General features: G+C 34.5%; 1 protein-coding gene across 3 annotated transcripts in view; it reads right to left on the reverse strand.

Moving 5' to 3' along the window:
• Positions 1-21,063, reverse strand: part of IARS1_1 (Isoleucine--tRNA ligase, cytoplasmic) — a gene marked incomplete at its 3' end in the record, with an annotated part of 39,586 nt that overhangs the window by 12,471 nt on the left and 6,052 nt on the right. For all 3 annotated transcript variants that reach the window (XM_051218001.1, XM_051218002.1, XM_012938418.3), the window contains 11 exons: positions 19,711-19,925; positions 16,979-17,077; positions 14,453-14,653; positions 14,203-14,308; positions 11,988-12,163; positions 10,038-10,245; positions 8,205-8,349; positions 5,984-6,075; positions 4,437-4,599; positions 3,064-3,332; positions 1,239-1,409 (listed from right to left, as the gene is read on the reverse strand). In XM_051218001.1, the coding sequence (XP_051064432.1) occupies positions 1,239-1,409; positions 3,064-3,332; positions 4,437-4,599; positions 5,984-6,075; positions 8,205-8,349; positions 10,038-10,245; positions 11,988-12,163; positions 14,203-14,308; positions 14,453-14,653; positions 16,979-17,077; positions 19,711-19,925 (1,845 nt within the window). The remainder of the gene's footprint in view (positions 1-1,238; positions 1,410-3,063; positions 3,333-4,436; positions 4,600-5,983; positions 6,076-8,204; positions 8,350-10,037; positions 10,246-11,987; positions 12,164-14,202; positions 14,309-14,452; positions 14,654-16,978; positions 17,078-19,710; positions 19,926-21,063) is intronic.

Here is a 21,063-nt window from a genome sequence, read left to right on the forward strand (position 1 = left end):
ACGTTTATTTAGATCTTGAACTTCAGTATCCCTTCGTACATATCTTTTCACTCTATTTTCACGAACATTTCTAATACTTGTTTTTCTTTATTATCATTACTATATTAATATGATTTCAACACGATTTTGTTGGGGAGATCCAGACTATTCCTCAGGAAAAAAACCCAAAGAGTATCTGAAAACACTGGGAAACATTTCATCCAATCAGCATTGAGAATAAGTCCATCATAAGCAAAATGAAGTCACGCGTCGAAATTCCGATTGGATTGTTATCTATCCTGCTACTATGTTTCGTAGGATTCCAGAAACTTCCAATAGCCTGAGGCCATCTGAAATGTTAGAAATATTCTCAAATTTCTGCACATAAATTAACTTAACATTAAAGCGTTCTTTCCATATTTTGCGCCTTTTCTCTCGTGTTCACGTTGTCGTGTAAACTTAGCCTGGATTTATTAGAAGAGTTCAGGAAACCAGTTCAAGCGTTCAGTCAGAATATTTATTACTTGTCTATTTATCTTACGAAATTTATCTCGCTATGCTAATGTGATATTGCGATTTGTGACAACACACATTTACACAAGCACTATGTTGATGATGACTGACTTAACTGAACCATTAATATGCATCGACCTCAATTTCATAATGTCAGTTCTTTTGTCCTATGTTGGTATAGTTTTCTTTTGAATTGCAGTGTTGTTTTAAAATTTCGTATCAACTTCCATCACTACAGCATACCAATATTTTTTTGTTTCTAGCCATATTTATTCGTTATGAAATAAATTCTACTCTGATTTGATAGTTGACAGGAAAGTCCGGAAAGGGAATGATACATTTGTTTTTCATCCTATACGTTTTAGTGTTCTTACACGACTCAAATCAGCATTGACATAGAAATCAGATTGGTATAGATTTGTGTTTTTCCTCTTGTTGTAATGTAATTAATAATAAGCCGTCGTTTTCATCCTGTACGAATTGCTATTTAGTAAAGTCAGACAACAATCAGAAGTAGAATCGAGGACATGCTTTCAAAGCGAACGGTACTTGGTTCGAATTTCAATGTGAACATTATTTTTTGAGTGCAGTTACATCCAGCCGATGAGTCCTGAATAACACGGAATGCACTTTTTGGATTCTACCACTAATGGATATCTAACTTTTATAAATAAGAAGTAGACGTATGGCATTTCACACTGTTATATATATGTATATATGTATATACTACTCATATAAGAACTTACATTGACAAATTGTTCCAATTCTTCAGTTGACATATCTTTCACCTTGTTCACAACAGATTTATAATCATTTTTAAGTCGTGCACCTAATGTTTTATGATTTAATACACCACGAAGTTGAACACCATAACGATGTTTATCACTAGTTGTAGTGAGAACACGAACGTTCAATTCCTTTATTAATAATAATAATAATGAATTTTAAAGACAATAAATCGCACTTCTTCAGAAAATCATTTACAAAAGAACATGAAAGTCTATCAGTTCTCTGTGATTAAATGTCCGATAATTAATTTCGATAATGCTGTGAAAGACAAAGGTTATCAGAATTATGATGACCTGAGAACCTTTGACTTCTCATTGTATTATCGGAATTTATCAGATGGACGAATTGTTCTAAATAATTTATTTGTACAAAAACTTGGTAATTATATCATTTGTGGAGATATTAGAAATTTCACTGATTGAAATCATGAGTCAATTGAATCTAGACCACCATGGAGAACCTGGAAGCACTGGACGGCCGTTTCGTTCTAGTATGGGACTCCTCAGCAGTGCGCATCCACGATCCCGCACCCTTCGAGATTCAAACCCAGGACCTATCAGTCTCACGCCAGGCACTTAACCAACTAAACCACTGAGCCGGCATCCAACGGTGTTAATGTCTAACTTCAACCAATCCACGAAGTTGCGCCACCGTATACCATTGTCTTCAGTGAGTTGATATCTCATTGTCGGTATTCAAGACAACGTTAAACAGACATTATTAGCTTAGGCGCCTCAATATAATAGTTTTATTACAGGTCATGGAATACTTTAATTGTGGCTAATAGTGAAATTGATATGCATTACTGTTTGAAAAGACAGCCTACCAGATTCAAGTTTCACCATGAATATCAACACTGAAATTTAAGTACACAAAGCTGATAAGTTCAAATTACAATAAAATATAGTAGAACAAATGCAAGAACTCAGTTCTCACTAACACAAAATAAGCACAATAATATAAATACACTTTTCTCAATATATATTGTCATAATGTATTTAAAACGTGTATTGGGTTAATAAGAATGGGAAAACAAAAATAACCAAGATGTTCGATCGTATTATAATATGAATTTTGTGTTAAGTATAAATCAATGAGAACTTGTTTCATTAGCTTGAAGTTAATCATCAAACTTCTGCCAGGGATAGGTCAGATAATGATTATTCAGATTGATCTTTACTGAGTATTGGCTAATATCATGTTTGTCTAGTAGATAATGCTGAAATAAACTATCCATCAAGTTGTAATATATCCATTACTTTAGGTGACTAAACATTAGATATACTATATTCAGATTTTTGGTAGTTGGAAATAGTCGGCAGGATAGTCTCCTTGAACTAGGTTTCGTGTTAGTTGGTACACATTACCAATACATACTCGCAATCTTAAAGAAACTAATGTCACCTAATGGATTCGATTCACGATCAGCCAATCATCCACTCTGAGATGTTGCCATTTAGCACCCCCATCGTAGATTTGATATATTGGATTGATTGGTTATTAAGTAATGGGTAATATTATGTTTGTCTAGTTTCTTAATGTTAATCAAATTCTATCTATTAACATAATGAACATGCTGATTCCGTACAGATACAGTTTCATCTAACAATTTATCTAACACCATATATAGATTGGAAAACTGGTTACGAACATTGATGAACTTATAAATCATGTTTGTTATTTCTTTAAGGTAATTAGTTCATTAGGGTAATTAATATTGATATTGATGAGAATGATCACTTAAAAAAGAATTAATATTTATTTATGATCATCCTAGCTTACTTCAATGATATATGTTTGTGCAGATTTGATATTTTTCAAAATATTCGGATCTGAATGAATAACAATAGCTTCACGTAGTGGTGCTTTCAACGGAAGATTACAACGAGTACGTATTATACGACCTAATTCCACGGTAGATTGCATCCAATAGACAATATCTTCTATTTCATTTGAGATCAATTCTAATTTTGGTTCAGGGGCTTGTATGTAGTGAATGGAATCGGGAGCACCAGTTTCAGATGAATAACCAGGAAGAAGAGAACTATGATCTACAGAAAAAATATTGAAAAATTTCACTTTTGTTCTAGTTATTTAGGATAATGATGTTGCAAGTGGTTAATGAAGTTGATCACTAAAAGTCAAAGATCCAGGATTTATCATAGACTGGGAGAGTCTAGACACATAATATGTCCATGCTTAAAGTCAAATGAGAAAATACAGGTAAAACACGCTTATTGAGGGAATTCAATCATGCACCTAGCCCCGGTGTATAAATCTTTATCTCTAGGGTTTGTGTATAATTAATTTTAGTCAAGTAATTACAAATTCCTATTAATCTAGTTTATCACTTGCATAGCTGAGTGAGTGAGTAGCATATGGGAAGTGTATATAAATCGAACGTCACGGGTTGTAACACATTACCACTGTTTTTAACATTTATAAACCATAAGAATGCTCGGAAACCATGAGATTTGAACGAGAAGAAAGCAATGGTTTGGTATGGAAACATTATAAATACAAGTGCTTTGGGCACTTGAGGAACTGTAATAAACATATTGATCAATTATGGAAAATTATTTGAAGTTCACAATTAGTAGGGTAGTGGCCAAGTTATTTGTATGATAAACATAAGCTTCGGAGAATATTAAGAGTGAAATGTATTTGGGAAGCAACAACATATTGCACGTGATAGAAATACGATTATTTTTTCATTGACACGAGAGCTTTCGTAGTCTAAAAGGAACGATTTATTTCATTAAAATCATGGACCGACCTAAGTTAGGTGATCACTGAAAACCTCTAAGCAACACTGAACAACTATCATCTCGAACGCCAGAATCAAACTCACCACTTCCAGTCTCGTGCACAAACACTTAACCTCTCGACCACTCAGTCAGCATCAAACAGCGTTAATGTCTAACTTCAACAAATCCACGATATTGCGCTACCATCTATTATAGTCTTTGATGGGTAAATGCCTCACATCCGACACCGTTGAACGCCACTGGTCACGGATTCTTATTAAAACTCCAAAAATCTCCTTTCGATGTTAGTCACTAGTGAGCATATGATAATAAATAAATAGGAACGGTAACCAATGAACAATAGCGAAAAATTAAAACGACAAAAAAAGGAAATGTAGTGTCTCTAACCTTTCAAATTATCAGTATAATCAAGATAACTCTTGATATGTTGATAGATAAATTCAGTTATAAATGGAGTGAAAGGTGACATTAAACATGTAATCTGATAAATCACTTTCAATAGTGTATGCAAAGCTGCTTTCCAATCATTTTGATTTTCAACAACATCTCCCTGTATTATGAAAACAGTAAAAAAAAATGAAAATGAGAATGACAAATTAAAAACGAAGAATATCGTAACAAAACAAAGTTTAGAGCCCCTTGACCTTTAATGTTATATGGTTTCGAAAAGTTATTGTCAATTAACATCATTTAGGAGAGTATAAATTCGCGAATTCTACTTTGTACAACATACTTTATATGAGAATCAGTAATACAACATGACTTTCTTAACTGAAGTAAATGAAATGGAATGCAGAATTCAAACCTAGTACATAGAAGTTAGATGTTTTAATAATTAATCCGCAATTGCGATGTTAGATAATGCACTCTCTTGGTAATTGATGGTCTAAGTAGATTCATATATAATTGATTTCACGTCAGTATCCTGAAGCCATTGTGCTTCAGCAGTTTGAAATATCAAGGTACTTCAACTCTTATCATATTCAATAACTCAGTTTAAGGGCAGACAACCACTTTTATTAAACTTCAGTTACAAAAAGTAGTGACTAAGAATTCCTTGGGAGAGACTATAGACGCTTGAGTGTATGACAGTATTTAAATAAGGGGGATAAAATCTTTCGACTCTCTTCCGTACCAACAAATGTTGTTAAGGATAAATTAACTGAATATGTAACATAATTATAACCCAAATGCTCAGGTATGGTCGAGGGTGGGGAGTAAGTTTTCCTTCTTCAAATGCTCTCAGATGGTCATACGTATACAGTCATTGTCAGGGAAGTCCTACCCACTACCTTCTCGCACTACGGGTGTTGTTTACGGAATTGAAAGGACGAAAAACGAATGTTCGGCGCTTTAACCGGGTTGGTGGTTAAGGGAGATCCACCTAAGGAAATTGGAAAACCATGAGTCTAAACCGATGGTACACATGAGTTCCAGGATTCTGAGTGAACAAATGGTGCATAAACATATTGTTCGTCACCCACTACCATGGGACTGCATCTCCTAAAGCTGCTCCACTATATTGTGGATTAGACATCTAGGTCAAAGTCTCGGGGATTGCCCCCCACTAAGGAAACTATCTGCTTCCGTTTGGGCACCGTGGCACTATTCCAAACCTCACATAAATCGAATCATTTGTGAGGTGCATATGTATTTAGTGCGTTCTTGTACCAATGTTTATGTGCTTAAATAAGAAATAAATATTATCCACACTAATAATTAACTTTGTCATCAGAAAACTTAGCAATTTGAACACAGGATTGCATTGAAATTTGTCATTTTTTCTCAAACTGATCAAAATAATAATTCATTAACAGAGTTTTACAATATTTCTGTGACTCAACAAAATACAAGCAGACGTATTTAAAGAATAAATAGTAATTAACTAGAGGAAAAACAGTAATCATTTACAGATGTACAGACTAATTACTTACTTTTAAGCGTTTACGATTCATCCGTACATACCAATTAACAAGGTGATCAATAAATTTTACTAAACGCGGCACCACTGTATACAAACGATAACCTATTTTAAGAAAAATTTTAAAGAAAAATAGTACATAGTATTCAAACGATTTTACAGCACACAGGTATACACCAAATAAGTAATCGAAGCTTTCAGATCTTGTGGCAAACGTGTTAATCTTTTGGGGTGTATTCATCACAAATTGTAGTAACAAAGAATATCATGTAGTATAAGACAGCTCATTTGTTCTAGTACAAGACTACCATCATAGGTCAAACCTGTGACCTTTAATCCTATCGATGAACGATTAACATCACAGGGACCCCTAAGTCGCCGCCCGATGGTCCGATTCCAACTTCTATAGATTTGCGATATAACTTGACGATTATCTAATGCCATTAATGACAACTGTTTCATAACAAACAATAGAAGGATCGTATATTGGGAAGAAGCAGTTATGCAGTGACTCCTAGTTACCAACAGTATACCAACTAGCATCCATCCGTGATGTAAACAACCTGTAAATTCAACCAATCTCCACAAAAATTCTTGAGCTAAATACGTATATCGTTTATTCACCGACTAGGGATCCAATAGCATTTGTTGACCATAGAAAAGTTATGACATAAGACGACCATTATTACCCAGTGTTAACAACTGGACAATTCCCTTACTTTCAACTTGGTCGATTGCACAGGTTAAAGCTATTTTGTGAATACAGTTTTATAACAATCGATTTTGAAAGTAGTCAGCTTAGTGAATATTGATGGATTTGAAATTAATTTTAAAGAAATAAAAAACCGCACAAGTTAAGTAACTATCAGGAAACTTGCTTCGTTTCAAGAACCAGAAGTCATAATTTCAAATATGCAGTCAGTTTGAATAAGACGGACTAATAATACTTGACTGTATGTTTATATAACAAAATAAAGCACTATGTATTCATAAGTATATTTATCAAGTACATGTTTATGTGCTCGATTTGAAGACAAATTTTTGAACGAGAGTTGTTGATGCTACTACCAGGTACTTGAACTGGAATGTGGTAAAACGTGTTAAGAACTAAGGTAAGAAAAAATTGTGGTTGGAAGTCAATCATTTGAAATGATAAACCATCGCTCTACAATAATTTAGAAACTATAGGCTACTCAATTCCAAATTAGTAGTTTAATGTCGTATCAACAAATATGATATAATGAATTTATTTATTTATTATTATTAGCTTTATTCAATATTATATTTTTGGTACAATATAGAATTCTCAGCGCAAAGTATTTCAACAGATTTCCGTTTCTTTCTTCCTGGTCGGTTCTGGCGATAAATATTGAGTGATCGCCAGTTAGATGTTAACAGTCCAGTAAATGAACATCTGAATAATGTACATTTTTTTCGTTGTATATTGCCAGCAACCACATTCTCTCGTATTGAGCTTTTTGTAACTGACAACGAAAGGTTGTACACCTTTTAGAAAGGCAGCAGAATAGGCTATGCGATTACTAGACATGATGATATATTAAAACAAACAAAAATAGATAACTTGTTGAAATATTTAGATGGCAGGAACAGGTAGCCCAGATGCTCAAGTAGGCCGCCTTATTGTGAAACAATAATACAGTTTATACAGATGACAAGTTTTAAAACGCTACAAAACATATATATCTTTTGTCCAAGAATATTCAAACTAAGCTACATAGCTGTTAGCTATGGAAGACCGTTGACATTCTGTGTTGTTAAAAAAAGTGAATATGTGATAGATCTCATGTGCTTTCTGATAAATGATAGCTAGTGAACCGAATTTTGAAAAATCATCTGTGAACACGAATCTAGTAAAACAATTTCAATTAAGAAAAAGAAGGATGAGAATTCCTTCTCAAAGTGAGTGAAACAACCAAAATCAGAAAAAGATCAAATGCAGCATAGATTGGGAAAAAAATTCAATGAATCTCCAGTATTCTTGAAAAAAATAATCACTGGTGAATTCTTTCTCTACTTAGCAGGACTGGAACGCATCGGAATAGTTAGCTTATTTCGTCATTTTGTCACTGAGTCTTCCATCCGTTCGCAGATTAGGTGAACTTGTAATCTCTTCAAATATAGGAGTTATATACAAATAAAACATCGAAATTGACTTCCAAATAATTCAAGGGATATTTAAAATAATTAAAACAGAGATGGCATATTCTACTTACCTGAAAGTTCTTCATGTACAAACAATATTAGACTTTGAGTAAATGATAAAATCCAACGATCCATAAAATTATTTGTCAAAGGGAATTCATCTGATTTCACAATGAATAATTGATTAGTTATTTTTTGATATGGTAAGATTGATGACTAAATTAAGAAAATGTAAAATTGAAAAGATTCAGTTTTTAATCAGTGAACAATTAGTGATATTATAAACACAGAACAAGGATGACAATGATAGATTGGAGTGTATGATATTGATCTAAGCAAATAAAACTACTGCCCGTCAACTAATTGTATATTCAGGATAACTAGTATTAAATAACAATACGATATTAATAAATTTGAGATTGGAGACTGAGGTTCAGTAGTTTTAACGCCTCTCATAGGCTTCAATAACATCATTCTAAAAAACTAATATAACCAATTTTTGTCTTATACACTTAGGGTTACTTAGAAGTAGAAAGATAGGAGAGTTTATATGAAGTGATGCTGTTGTAAGAATGAGTGTTGTTCTCAATTAAAATCTAATCAAGTATATCAAATCTCTTCAAAATAATATAATATTGTGTGAATATGAAGCTTGAATAACTGTCAAATATGGGTAGGAACTGGTGTGGTTGGTTAACGGTAAACCTAATCAACTAAGGTTACTTGTTTTAACTTTAAGGACTCCTTAAAATTCCAAGAAAACATTGATTACACTATATAAATATATGATATTTAGTTGGTTGAATACATCCTAAAGAATTTACATATCTAAACTTCATAGATTCTAACTGGTTGAATAATATGTCAGCTTCGATAGTAACCTGATGCCAAAATGGAGCTGAGAAACCGTAGTCAAGGAAATGTCATGCTAGTTTTAGACTGACATGCCTGGATCGAATATCCACCGTTCTTCTAGTTACTTACAGACATACAACTGTGGTTCCATTTCTTGACTTGAAGGTCACATTCAACTCCGTTGATGAACAGGTTTTATGGTAATGCTTGTTATTGAATGGCGCATCAAAATCCACCAACTAACAGAGGACTATTTACTCAAACAACATCTATAAAGTTAGAGTTCATGGACAACTGACCAAAGGTACTGTACATAGACTATTCACTATATACAGTTTTATTCAATTTTGTCAAAGACGTATTTATAGAGATGGCTTTCTTTAGCCTACCTCTCACGGATTCACTGATAGACTTGGAGAATGTAGATGACATATTCATATCTGGAGAAAAGTGATAAAACACAGTTTTTTTTAATATCCTCAGTAACAATTTAACTATAAACGGGATGCGTTTCTCTTTTTTATAGATGTAAAATTGTTTAGGAACGGGTCAAAATCAATCTTTATTTTTACTAAGGGGTGACAAATAGTCGAATACCTAGACCACTTTAAGGACTTGGGAAATATTATCAACCCTACTGGCTCGATGATCAACAAAATTTCGTTTTTTCAATTCGCACAACATTTAACGCAGGTAAGGTATCCATTTCCTGAACGAGAGAGACTATATCGAGCAGTAGTTAAATTTGTAATACTATACGACTGAAAGATAATCAATAAAAGTAAATGATACAAATGAATATACTGCAAGTATTCGATGATAAATGCGTTGATAGCAGTATTTACGTCTGGCAAACTATCAAGTGAGTGATGTTGAAGCTTATTTATTTATTTATGTAAACACATAAACATTAAAACAAGAAGGTACTGGGATACTACCCTGGGCGCCCAAATCGACGCAGGGATGTTGAAGCAACTGAATAAAGAAACAAAGTCAATTATGATTTCAGTGTTATATTTCCAACAACGAGAAATAATTCAACAACTTACCTCAATTAAAAATCGTAATGCATTACACCATGGCAGAAATACATCTTTTACAATTTCATGTACACCAGATTCACTGAATCGTAGATTTTGTGCTCGAACTACCGGTGAATTTATTAAATATAATCGTAGTGGATCTGCACCGTGTTTTTCTATAACTTCAACTGGATCTGGATAGTTTTTGGCACGCTTACTCATCTTCTGTCCATCGCTAAAACATCATGTGCATTTGTTGTTGTTAACACCATAAATATATTTAAAAATATTATTACTAATACTAGTAATGCAATACAAACTACTTACCAATTAGAGATTAATGTACTTGACTTCGAGTCATACTCTGAGTATAAGGGCTAGTGATACTATCTTCAGTCGCCTAAATCGAAGCAGGTGGAAAAGGGTTCGAACATATAACTTAGTGGCTAAAGGTCAAATACCTCAACAACTGACTCACCACTCTATCATTATTAGTAGGATGGTAACCAGGGAAATTATGAGGAAAACTGCAAAACAATGAAACCGGAATGTAGGGAGAGAGGGAAATCAGCAACAGGTATTAAATTATTAGTTTTCCATTGCTAAGGATGCAACTAAGTAGTCAAATATGGGGAAGTGAACTGTCAACTTTCAGTGACATATTTTGTAATTATTCGAGTTAAATTAGTGAGAATAAAGTTCGAAATTGAGACCTAGTAGTTTACGGTCGATTGCCTGAAACGACCAAGCAAGCCACTAATCTACTCTAACTCGGAGGATATAATGAATGAACCATTGGGAACATTGCATAGAAGTGCTGAACACTTATAAACACAACAGATTTATCACTAATGTCAGATTTGCCTAGTCCACCAGTGCTATCTGAGTTCGATCGACAAGGCTGCACTGTGTCAATAACTGGTCTAAAACACTCTAAATAGCGCGCACCATGTTGGAGGTGGTCAACTGGATATACTGAATAACCTAGGTTACACACTAGTTGACACTTGTCAGAATGGCATACCTATAATCCTGGGTGATTGATGCTACCTTGTGGGTTAAAATCCGGGCTATACAGTTTCACAATCTGAGACGTCACCACTGAGCATTCCGAATAGCTGGGAATGTAAAGCTGAATGATATGAGTTTGAAACATAGGTCCAAGGTTTACTGAAAACTACCTCCGATTAACTGGCACTGATAAACGTAGGCATGCACTTCGGAAATATGATTATTTCACAAATAGTGCTCCTTTTGCATTTATTTAATTGGACTATTTCCGTAAATTTTTCTCTAATATAATGACGAAGATGATACTTTCAATAACATTACTAAAATTCATAGCAATACACTTCAACGCGATCTATAGAATACGACCACTGGTAAATACAAGTATAATATTAGTTACTAATGTGTAATTAACTAGTGGTAAATAACTCAGTTTCAAATTAACAGAGCATAAAAACCTCAAGATTAGATGGATACACCATGACTGACAAATGTTAACTAGCACGAGACCTAGGTCTTTGGTTTTCCGATATTTATTTCCAACTTAACCACCTGACATTAAAACTGATACTGTCCGACTGTCTAAACGAAGTAGGAGGGAGAGAGAAGGTTCGATTACAAACTGGAATTAGGGTATATCAAATTATATTCTGACATATGCATGGTACATATTGAAATGTAACTTTTTTGCCAAATGCATATCTATCTATTTGTTTTCGAGTGATACATTTCAGCAACACAAGTTGAAGTGCACAGGGTGCGGGGTTGGAATCCGGCACCTAGCCAGTAGATGTGAAAATCGATGTCACTAAAAACATTAAATAGTCATCTTGATATATGCTGTTAGGTTTGGAATTTTACATCGCAAGTCAAGAAACAGTACCTGTGAATACCATAACATTAAAATAAAAAACACTCATGTACATACAAACTCAAAAGTGTCTTTACGAAAACTTTTAAATAACTTACGCGGCTAAAACTATTCCATTAACAATTAAATTACGAAATGGTGGTTGATCGAATAATGCAGTGGATAATACCAATAATGTATAAAACCAGCCTCGTGTTTGGTCAATACCTTCAGCGATGAAATCTGCTGGGAAACCTTCTTGAAATACAGTTGTATTCTCAAATGGATAATGTATCTGTGCACAAATTTAAGAGAACAAAACTGTTACCTGTAAATATTTTGAATTACATTACACTAGCAGAGATTACATCTACAAAATTACAATGAACTTATCAACATTTATGTACATATAAGAAAAATTTAAAAGTGAATATTTACTCCATTTCATACAGTTGTCTTGAGTGCTGTTAGAGGTACTACTGTATTATATCCCTATTGCAATCTTTCTTTTATATATTACCACCTCTGAATTAACTACTTTTATGAATCCGGTGTCCATCTTGTTGTGTTAATGAGGTATAGCAACTTGGACCGATGCATGTATGTGCGTGGTCCTACGGTGTAGCTGACTGACTGACTGACTCCATTTCACAGTGTGTTGATAAAAATTATCGGATAGCATCAATCGTTTGTTTATTAATGTGATAAAGGATATAAACAGAGGAGCTAGCTTATTAGTTGAAGCACTCGAATCTCCCTATTAATGAGCCATGAGTTCGAACATTGCGTTATTTAATTGCAGCAGTATTATCTTTAGCCGGTCGCACACAAACACAGACACAGAATATGTAGTCCAAAGCTGTACTCTTTATCAGCATAGGGTTGTGGGGATTGTCGTGTTGTAATTGAGATCATGAGCCGACCAATGTTAGACCACCATTGAAAACCTGGAAGCATTGGACGGTCATATCGTCCTAATATGGGATTCCTCAGAAGTGCGTATCCACGATCCCACACGCAGGATTTGGACCCAGGACCTTCAGTCTCGCGTACGAACGCTTAACTCTTGAAATGGGTCACATGAGTCGCAAATCTAAAAAAGCATGAGATAACTTACCTGCTCTGAAATTTTCCTTAGTTTCTGTCAATTCATGAAACAAATTATCTTTCAAGACATTTATTTGGTCATTCTAGAACGTTAGACATCTGGTCAGTCATAGAAATATCTTTTTTATTTCAATTATTCTTACTAACTTGAATGATTCTTTACTTCACGCGTCAATAACTGAGAAAAATGGAAATTACTACTATGTTAATGTTACCAAAGATAAGACAATGGGAGAATGTATTTGCATTTACATACATTTGATGTGTTGTCATGAGAATTAGCCAGTGAGAATTTAAATTTATCGCAATCGGTTTGAACACTGTAAGAACTGCCCGTTTTAAAAGCTTCAGAGAATTTTCGACAAAAAAAACATTCTCAGAATAATCAGTTTTTTCCTAAGATAATCACTTGATATTTGGTACAGAAACACTGTGACTGTAGTGACATTTGATAACTTTCCGGGTTTTTTAATTTGAATATATACAACACACCATACTTTGTGTGATTATAGATAACGTTGAATTGACTTAAAACTGTTGAGTGAAATTAATTTTCAGTGGTTTGTATACAAGAAATATTACTGACATACAGATATAACTGACTGAAGAAACGAAAGCCATTTGAACAGAGAGGATTTGTTGGATTATATAATGAATGGGAAGAGATGCACAGAAGTCGCAGAGAATATTAAACTAATAATTTAATTTTAATCTGCAGGCTGTATTTGTCACAGGTTTATTTTAGTTGAGTTCCTGCTAAAAATTAAAGACTACTAGCCAGTTGTTTCGAGTTAGTACACCGGACCCAGAGGTTCTAATATTTAAGCTTTCATAGTGGGGTCTGAATTCCAGGGTTCGATCTATGACGGGGTTGTAGGTGTGTAATGATGAGAAGTTCCATACTCTGACGAAAAAATATCTCCAAATCAAACCAATCTCCACAATATCCCTTCAATTGGATCTAATTCTACCTGGATTTAATACATTTCAGTACCCCAAGTACAGGCTGTTGCACTTGGGCTTTCATAATTAGACATTTTACTGATACTAATCGACTGCACAAAGTGAAGTAGTAAGAGCAGAGTTCCAAACTTCAGACCCTGAATACTGAATGCTTAATCCTTTGAAAACACTAAGTTACCACCAACCTACAGTTAATTATACGTGGAATATAAGAGAGAAAATATTATAACCGTGAATTCATTCAGTTAATATACACACACTAACCTGGGCATACGGCATGGATCCTGATTCAAACCAACAGTCAAATACTTCAGAAACACGATGTAAAACACCTCGTCCAGTTGACGATGGAATAGTGATTGGGTCAACACTTTAATGAAATATTCGAGAAGGGTAAAAGAGACAATAATACAAAAAATAATTATTAAGCGGCTGGAAGATACATGTCTTTATTACAACCAATAATGAATTAAACAGAATATATATACTCCTCTGTATCACATTCAAAACTTACAATTCTTTGTGTAAATCCGTAACCTCTATACCAGATAATAGTTTCAATTCTTCAATAGAACCAACACAAACCACTTCTTCCATATCATCACTTGTCCATATTGGTATTGGTGTACCCCAGAAACGATTTCTAGACACAGCCCAATCACGTGCATCACGTAGCCAATTAGCAAATCTACCTTCACGTACAAAATCCGGTACCCTTTTTTTGTTATAATATGGTATGAAAGTTGAAAGTATAGATTATAAAATATGTGAAAATAATAGTTTGACATTTACAAAAGAAATATTGCCAGATTATACAGACTTTTTGTGATTCCCTAGCAACTATGCAAAGGTACTACATACATTTTGTCTGATAATGCCTACTTTTAATGAAATTTAATTGCCTGAAATAGTGTATAGGCCAGTAACTAAATTCACATAAACAAGATATATATATAACGCATCTACCAAGTGTACAGATTTATGTGATCGGCTTGAGTAACAGTATTTATGACAGGCTATTTAAACTAACCCTTCCATCTTGAGCTGACTCAACTGAAGTCGGTAAACTAAAGTTTGAAACCGTGATATAATGTTCGAAAGGAGCAATGGTACTTAACCACTAAGCCATCACTTTCGCTTTACTATGTTAATTCCCAACAATTTAGTTTATAAACATTCAACAGTTTAAGTAGCTAATTTTGACCATTTTTATTTTAAAAATCCTTCTATGCGTTGTTTAATAAGTAAGCAGAGTGAATCAATCTTGAATACAAATAAAAATAGTGGTAATTAAAATAGTTGCAATCATGGATAATCAGTTCAATCCATTGATTCCTAACCATCAGATCAAATATGTAAATCAAATAGGACAGAAAAATAGCTGATAATTAACCTTCTCAATTTATTGAATGTTTGATGGTTAACTAACAATGAATCATTTTGCATAACTAATCGAACAGTATTCTATGCATCAATTTTAACTGTTGAATGGTGCTTTAAACTGATTGAGATTGACGATAGAATGAAATAATTCTACCGTTAATAACAGTGGACAGATCATCGATTAACTCTCTTTTTAGTTCTCAGCTAATCTAAAAGGATAAATCTCGCTTAGAAAATTTACTGGAAACACTGAAGAAGATTGAATTCAGTGAGTATCTATGGCACACAAATTTGTTTACGGCGGTAAACGTAAGTATTTCACTAGGTATTTAGATATAGGTCACACTCTAAGAGTGAAGGGTTAATGATACTACTCAGCTGCCCAAATCAAAGTCGGTAAAGCTGGGACTTGGTGGCCGAAAGTCAGACACATTGCCCACTAAGTCACCGCCCTACATGTAGTATGGAGATAATCCAATCACAATCAAGAGAACTTCGGAGTTTTGTGCAAAACTGAAAAAAAACGGATGACTGTATCTCCTATCACATAAAATAGGTAACAGAAATAACATTGTATACACCTCAGAATGTTTAAAATGATGACGAAAAATTGTTGTTCATTATTATAAAGTAAAAATGATCATGTTAATCGCATCAAATAGACAATTCTTTCTATGTAGATTGAATGAAGCACGTGAATCAACCATATCCCTAAACCTAAACTCTAACCAGGGACAATGTGGAGATACCTAAGATAATATTAGCGTCCTTATGATCGTTTGAGGAGATGGTTGATGTGTGGTCATATGGATCAATTTATGTTGTTTTTCTCCGATTAACACCTAGATAAAACCTATATTCATGTGGAATCTACTTTTACTTGGCAGTAGTATTGCTTTTTTCAGAAGTTATTCATACACATTTTGATTGGCTAACAGTGGGTTGAAATTTGGTTGCATTTTTAAAGTTTGTCTCATAAAATTACAAACCACAGTCTTGAGTGCTGTTAGGGGTATGAGGGCGGTTATCACTTCCCGGTTGCCCATGCCATGGAAGGGCTCTTTTAGAGGTGCCTGAAAACGAAATTGGATTAAATGTGGTCTTAGTGACCTGAGAGCGTGACCGAAGTGCCCAAGGGACAACTGCTTGAGGTTGGTCACGCACGAACTTTTTGTGGGTAATTTTCGTGTTAGCTCCGTACTTGTTGAGACCTTACCGCCGGAGACGGATATCTGTGGGATAAGGCGAGATGTGCATTTTTAGGGTAGACCTTTTCTAACCCCACTCCTCTTTGTGGGAAGGCAGCATCGCTGTTACGCTGGTTGTCCGAAGGAAACACCTTACTGCCGTCACACCTCCGTACATTCAGCAGTACGACTTCACCCTCAGACCTTGGGTTTGTTGCTTTTAGCCTTACCGCTCTTCAACCAACCTGTCTGGCATGATAAGACCTTGAGGAACAATTGTTCCAGCCAGTATAGCTCGATTGGTTCATTACGATAGGCAAGCCCGGCCACCACGTCAAGGTAGCAACAACGGCCGAGACAAACCACATAATGAAAGAGTAATAAACAAAGGTAGAGAATGACTAGATTGAACTGCACAGAAAAAGAAATTCTAATAGAAAAACCAAAGGTGTATCAGTGTGTGCACATACCATAGACATTTTGCATTGTTAGCCAACAGTCGATCAATCATTTGTTCAACACGAATAAACCACGTAGGAATAGCTTTGTATATTAATGGAGTATCTGATCTAAGATTAAATATTTTTTTGGAAAAAGAAGTAAATAATCCAAATTAAATCTGAACGTAGTTACATAGCAATAATATAGATTTGTTATTCTGGCGACAATATACAACCTCATATATACCATTTTTGAAAGAACAAAGAAATATACGTTCAGATGGTTTCAGGCAGGTAACCTTGTTTGATCTAGATATCATCCTAGCTGGTACTCATTAGCAAGGTATACATAAAATTTCCGGCATTTTAACCGGGTTAGTGGATATGGAGAATCTACCTAGGGAAGTTGGAAAACCTTGATTTCAAAACAATGGTGCAAATGGGTTCCGGGATTCTGGGGGGGTGCATGAACATATTGTTGGTCACGGGCTACCATGAGACTGCATCTCCTAAAGTTGCTCCAATGTCTTGCAGATTAAACCTTTAGGTCAAAGTCTCGGGGAGTGACCCCCTAAGAAAACCACCTACTTCAGTTTGGGTGCCCGATTGGTATTCCAACCCTCACATAAATCTAATGATGAAGTGTGGCGCCTCCTTATACCAATGTTTATGTTTAAATAAATAAATATAAAATACAATCCTCAGTGAACTGATACAACCTGTACGATTCAAACCCGCATCAACAAATCATAACATAGTGTATGCGATTATGTCAAGCCACTTAGACTATTGACCACAACGTAATCGATAGAATGCGAGCAGAACAGAAAAAAATACTAAATAAACAAGACATTGGTCACTATTCAGATTATCAGATGGACTATGAGTTCAAATTAACAGTCAAAAATGAACAGACAGATTTAAGGTAAGTACATTTTTTTTAATACACAATATACATTTAAGATGGTAAATTTATTTGTTAATTTCACTTGGTATTGTTTGTTTGAATCTTCCCATTGATGTTTAAGACTGCAATTGATCAGTCTCTTATCGGCATATATGCATCCTGTGCGGATTGCCTCGATACTGCCTTAAATCACAAGCATTGTAAACAAAGATGGTTGGTGGCTAACAGTGGAATCCAGGACGCGAGTTTCTTCCTAGTTGAGTGAAAGTCAACTCTGAGAGGAAGGTGCACCAAGCTGATGAGCCCTAAGTGGGACGAAAAGCGCATCCTGGATCCCACTGCTAGGCACCAACCATCTTTGATTATTTGTTAATATTGAAATGATCATTATACGATGTGAATTTGTGGACTACTATATTTCGAAATAAAAATGTAACGTATGACTAATAACAAATAAGTCGGAAATGTTCAATAAGAGATTATGTATCACATGAAATAACTAGTATTAAGTGTTTGGGAGTTCATTTTTAAAAAATGATGTCATTCTACGAATATGATAATCATTTTATAAGCAACATGAGACGATTACTGATAATATACTTATCTTATAATTCAAATATTCTTCAAATTATATGTGGATTGGTGCCACTTTAACTCTTCTCTCCCTCTTTAAAATAAATGTCTAGAGTAGTCGTACTACTCACATTAATCGTTAAGAGATGAGCTATCGAGGGGAAGGCAGTACGTCCTGGGTTCAGACAGTTTAACGTGAGAGATTCTGACGAGTACACGTTATTAGTCAAGCTTTAACTCGATTATCCGAGGGAGACACATACGACATTGATTGAAAATTTGTCCTAATCTTCTAGGAGACACATCTATTTGAATGAGTACATTTGTGCACATATTTTGATCTGCGTTAGCTAATAACAACTTCCCACTCTTGATTTCCTCACTTAGGTGGCAGATTGCCCTCACATATAGGAAGCTTGTATTTCAGTATCAGAATAACGATAGCTAAAAACGACAAATATACAATGTGGTCAAGTGATGGTTGGCCACGGGACTGAGTCATTGATATGAGCCCATAGTCGAACTGGTATCAGATTATATACATGCCCAGTAGAGTAGACTTATAACACGCTTATCTACAACGGATTGTTAGCACAACAGATCGTAGTTAAAAAGCGCACATATTGGGAGCTAATGGAAGTAGAAACTATGGAATTATTCCAGTGATTAATTTATGGTTTTCCAGATAAACTTGATGTAGTACTCAAACCAGTTGCTAGATTTATTTCTGACCATGAAAATGGAATCACACTTAATGCCCTGGTATGGAAGATACAAATATCGTTAGAGAGTCCCAAGTGCATAGACCTTTTATCAGGGCATTTTAATTAGACATTTATCGAGTAAATCCTGGAAATATCGGGTTGTTATTTATATTGAGAAGGAATCGGGGCACCACTGACCCATAGAAATATATTTGGAAGCCAGTAAGTTGTGGTGTCAGCTGACTCAACATATGGGACAAACTGTCAAAGACACTGAAACAGAATCAACATTATGTTCCACGGTGAAAAACTAATGTTAGCTGAAATTTTTATTGAAGAGCAACATCCATCCTAATTAATCACTTGATTACAAGTTTAAAATCCAATGTAGATTCACAAACTCAACTAACACGATCACGTAGTAGTGTCTTAAACGTGTCGCACAATGTGAATAACCAGTAGTTATCATTCTCTGTTTAACTAGTGGAAAGTTAAACTATTCCTATCTCCTAAATAGTAATTCGTCGCTTTACTTACTTTCAACTTGTAAACATAAGCAAAATGAATAAATTACTTACCTCCAACAAAATGGATAACTGTGAGTAATTGTACTTTGATGTACTAAACGGCCTTTTTTTTTCAAATTCTGACAAATAAGCTTATCCGCATCTTTTACATACATCCCAGCAAAATCTTTAATTTCATCAGTGAATCGACCGTTTGGATTTACAGGACAAATCATCGGTGTATCTTTCCCAACAATACCGTTTTTCAGACACACACGAAAATCATCCTGATAAATGTTGGAGAGAAGACAAAAAACAAACGAGAATATACATTATTGATATGTAGCTGTAAAAAGGAATTATACAGTTCAACAACCAAATGTATACAAATTAGTTGCCTGGATTGAAGGCAATGTAATACGTACAAAATGGGCAATGTCAAATAACTAAAATCCAAGTGTTCAAATCATTGAAGAAATCAGTTATCATATTTTACAGTACAATGTCTTCAGTAATATATGATAAGAAACAAACATGATCAATCGACCTGATTTACATTTCAGTATTTGTTCGGTACGAGGACATGGTTTTGTTATAGCTAGAAACAGATTAGAAGAACGTAACATAAACGAATGTAAAATAGAGTTCAAGTAGAGAGCGGAATTCTCAGCCCACAAACTGTAAGATCTTATTTGCATATATTTGCATGTATATATGTGGAAATCCCCACTCATCAACCTCTCATTCATACATTTCATTTAGCATCATTTCATTATTGCTCTTCATATGTAAAGTTACTTCGCTAAATCTCTGCATTGACATTATTTTTGTTCATCTTCTAATTTGTTTGAAGTTATTATCATTATTTTATCTACAAACTAGTTTTTTTAACCACTTCATTGATTTCCTAAGGGTTTTAACAAACTTTTGTATTCTGGTGGCTTCCATATTGGGTTATTATTCTTTTTATTGCTCATGTGTGCATTGATTAATTTTTTCATGTCCCTGAGACTGAAACACGTTCCCTGAATTTTACAGACGTTTATTGTTATTGACAATTTGACTACTTACCATTGGAATAAATTGAATTGATCTAGACACTTTTTGAATAGAACAATGTTACTCGTATGGCATCAACACCTATTTGACAATTTCATTGTACAAGATGGTTGTACAAACTGTTGACTATGTCTGTTAGAAAAAGTAATGTTCAGTACTGTAGAAATCAAGATTCTTGTAATCCCAGCAGTCCCATACCATTGGATTACTCAGTCACCCCCTTCTCAGTTTGAATATACCAGATGACAATTTGCGACTCCTTTCCCGAATTTCGGATAAAATATCGACCCGAAGACCCTCCACCTGAGTGATATTGCAATGATGTACAGGCGTTTTCGCCCTTCAAGCCATTGGTCTAATACCCGA

Source organism: Schistosoma haematobium, chromosome 7 (genome assembly GCF_000699445.3).
Source record: "Schistosoma haematobium chromosome 7, whole genome shotgun sequence".
Lineage (NCBI taxonomy): Eukaryota > Metazoa > Platyhelminthes > Trematoda > Strigeidida > Schistosomatidae > Schistosoma > Schistosoma haematobium.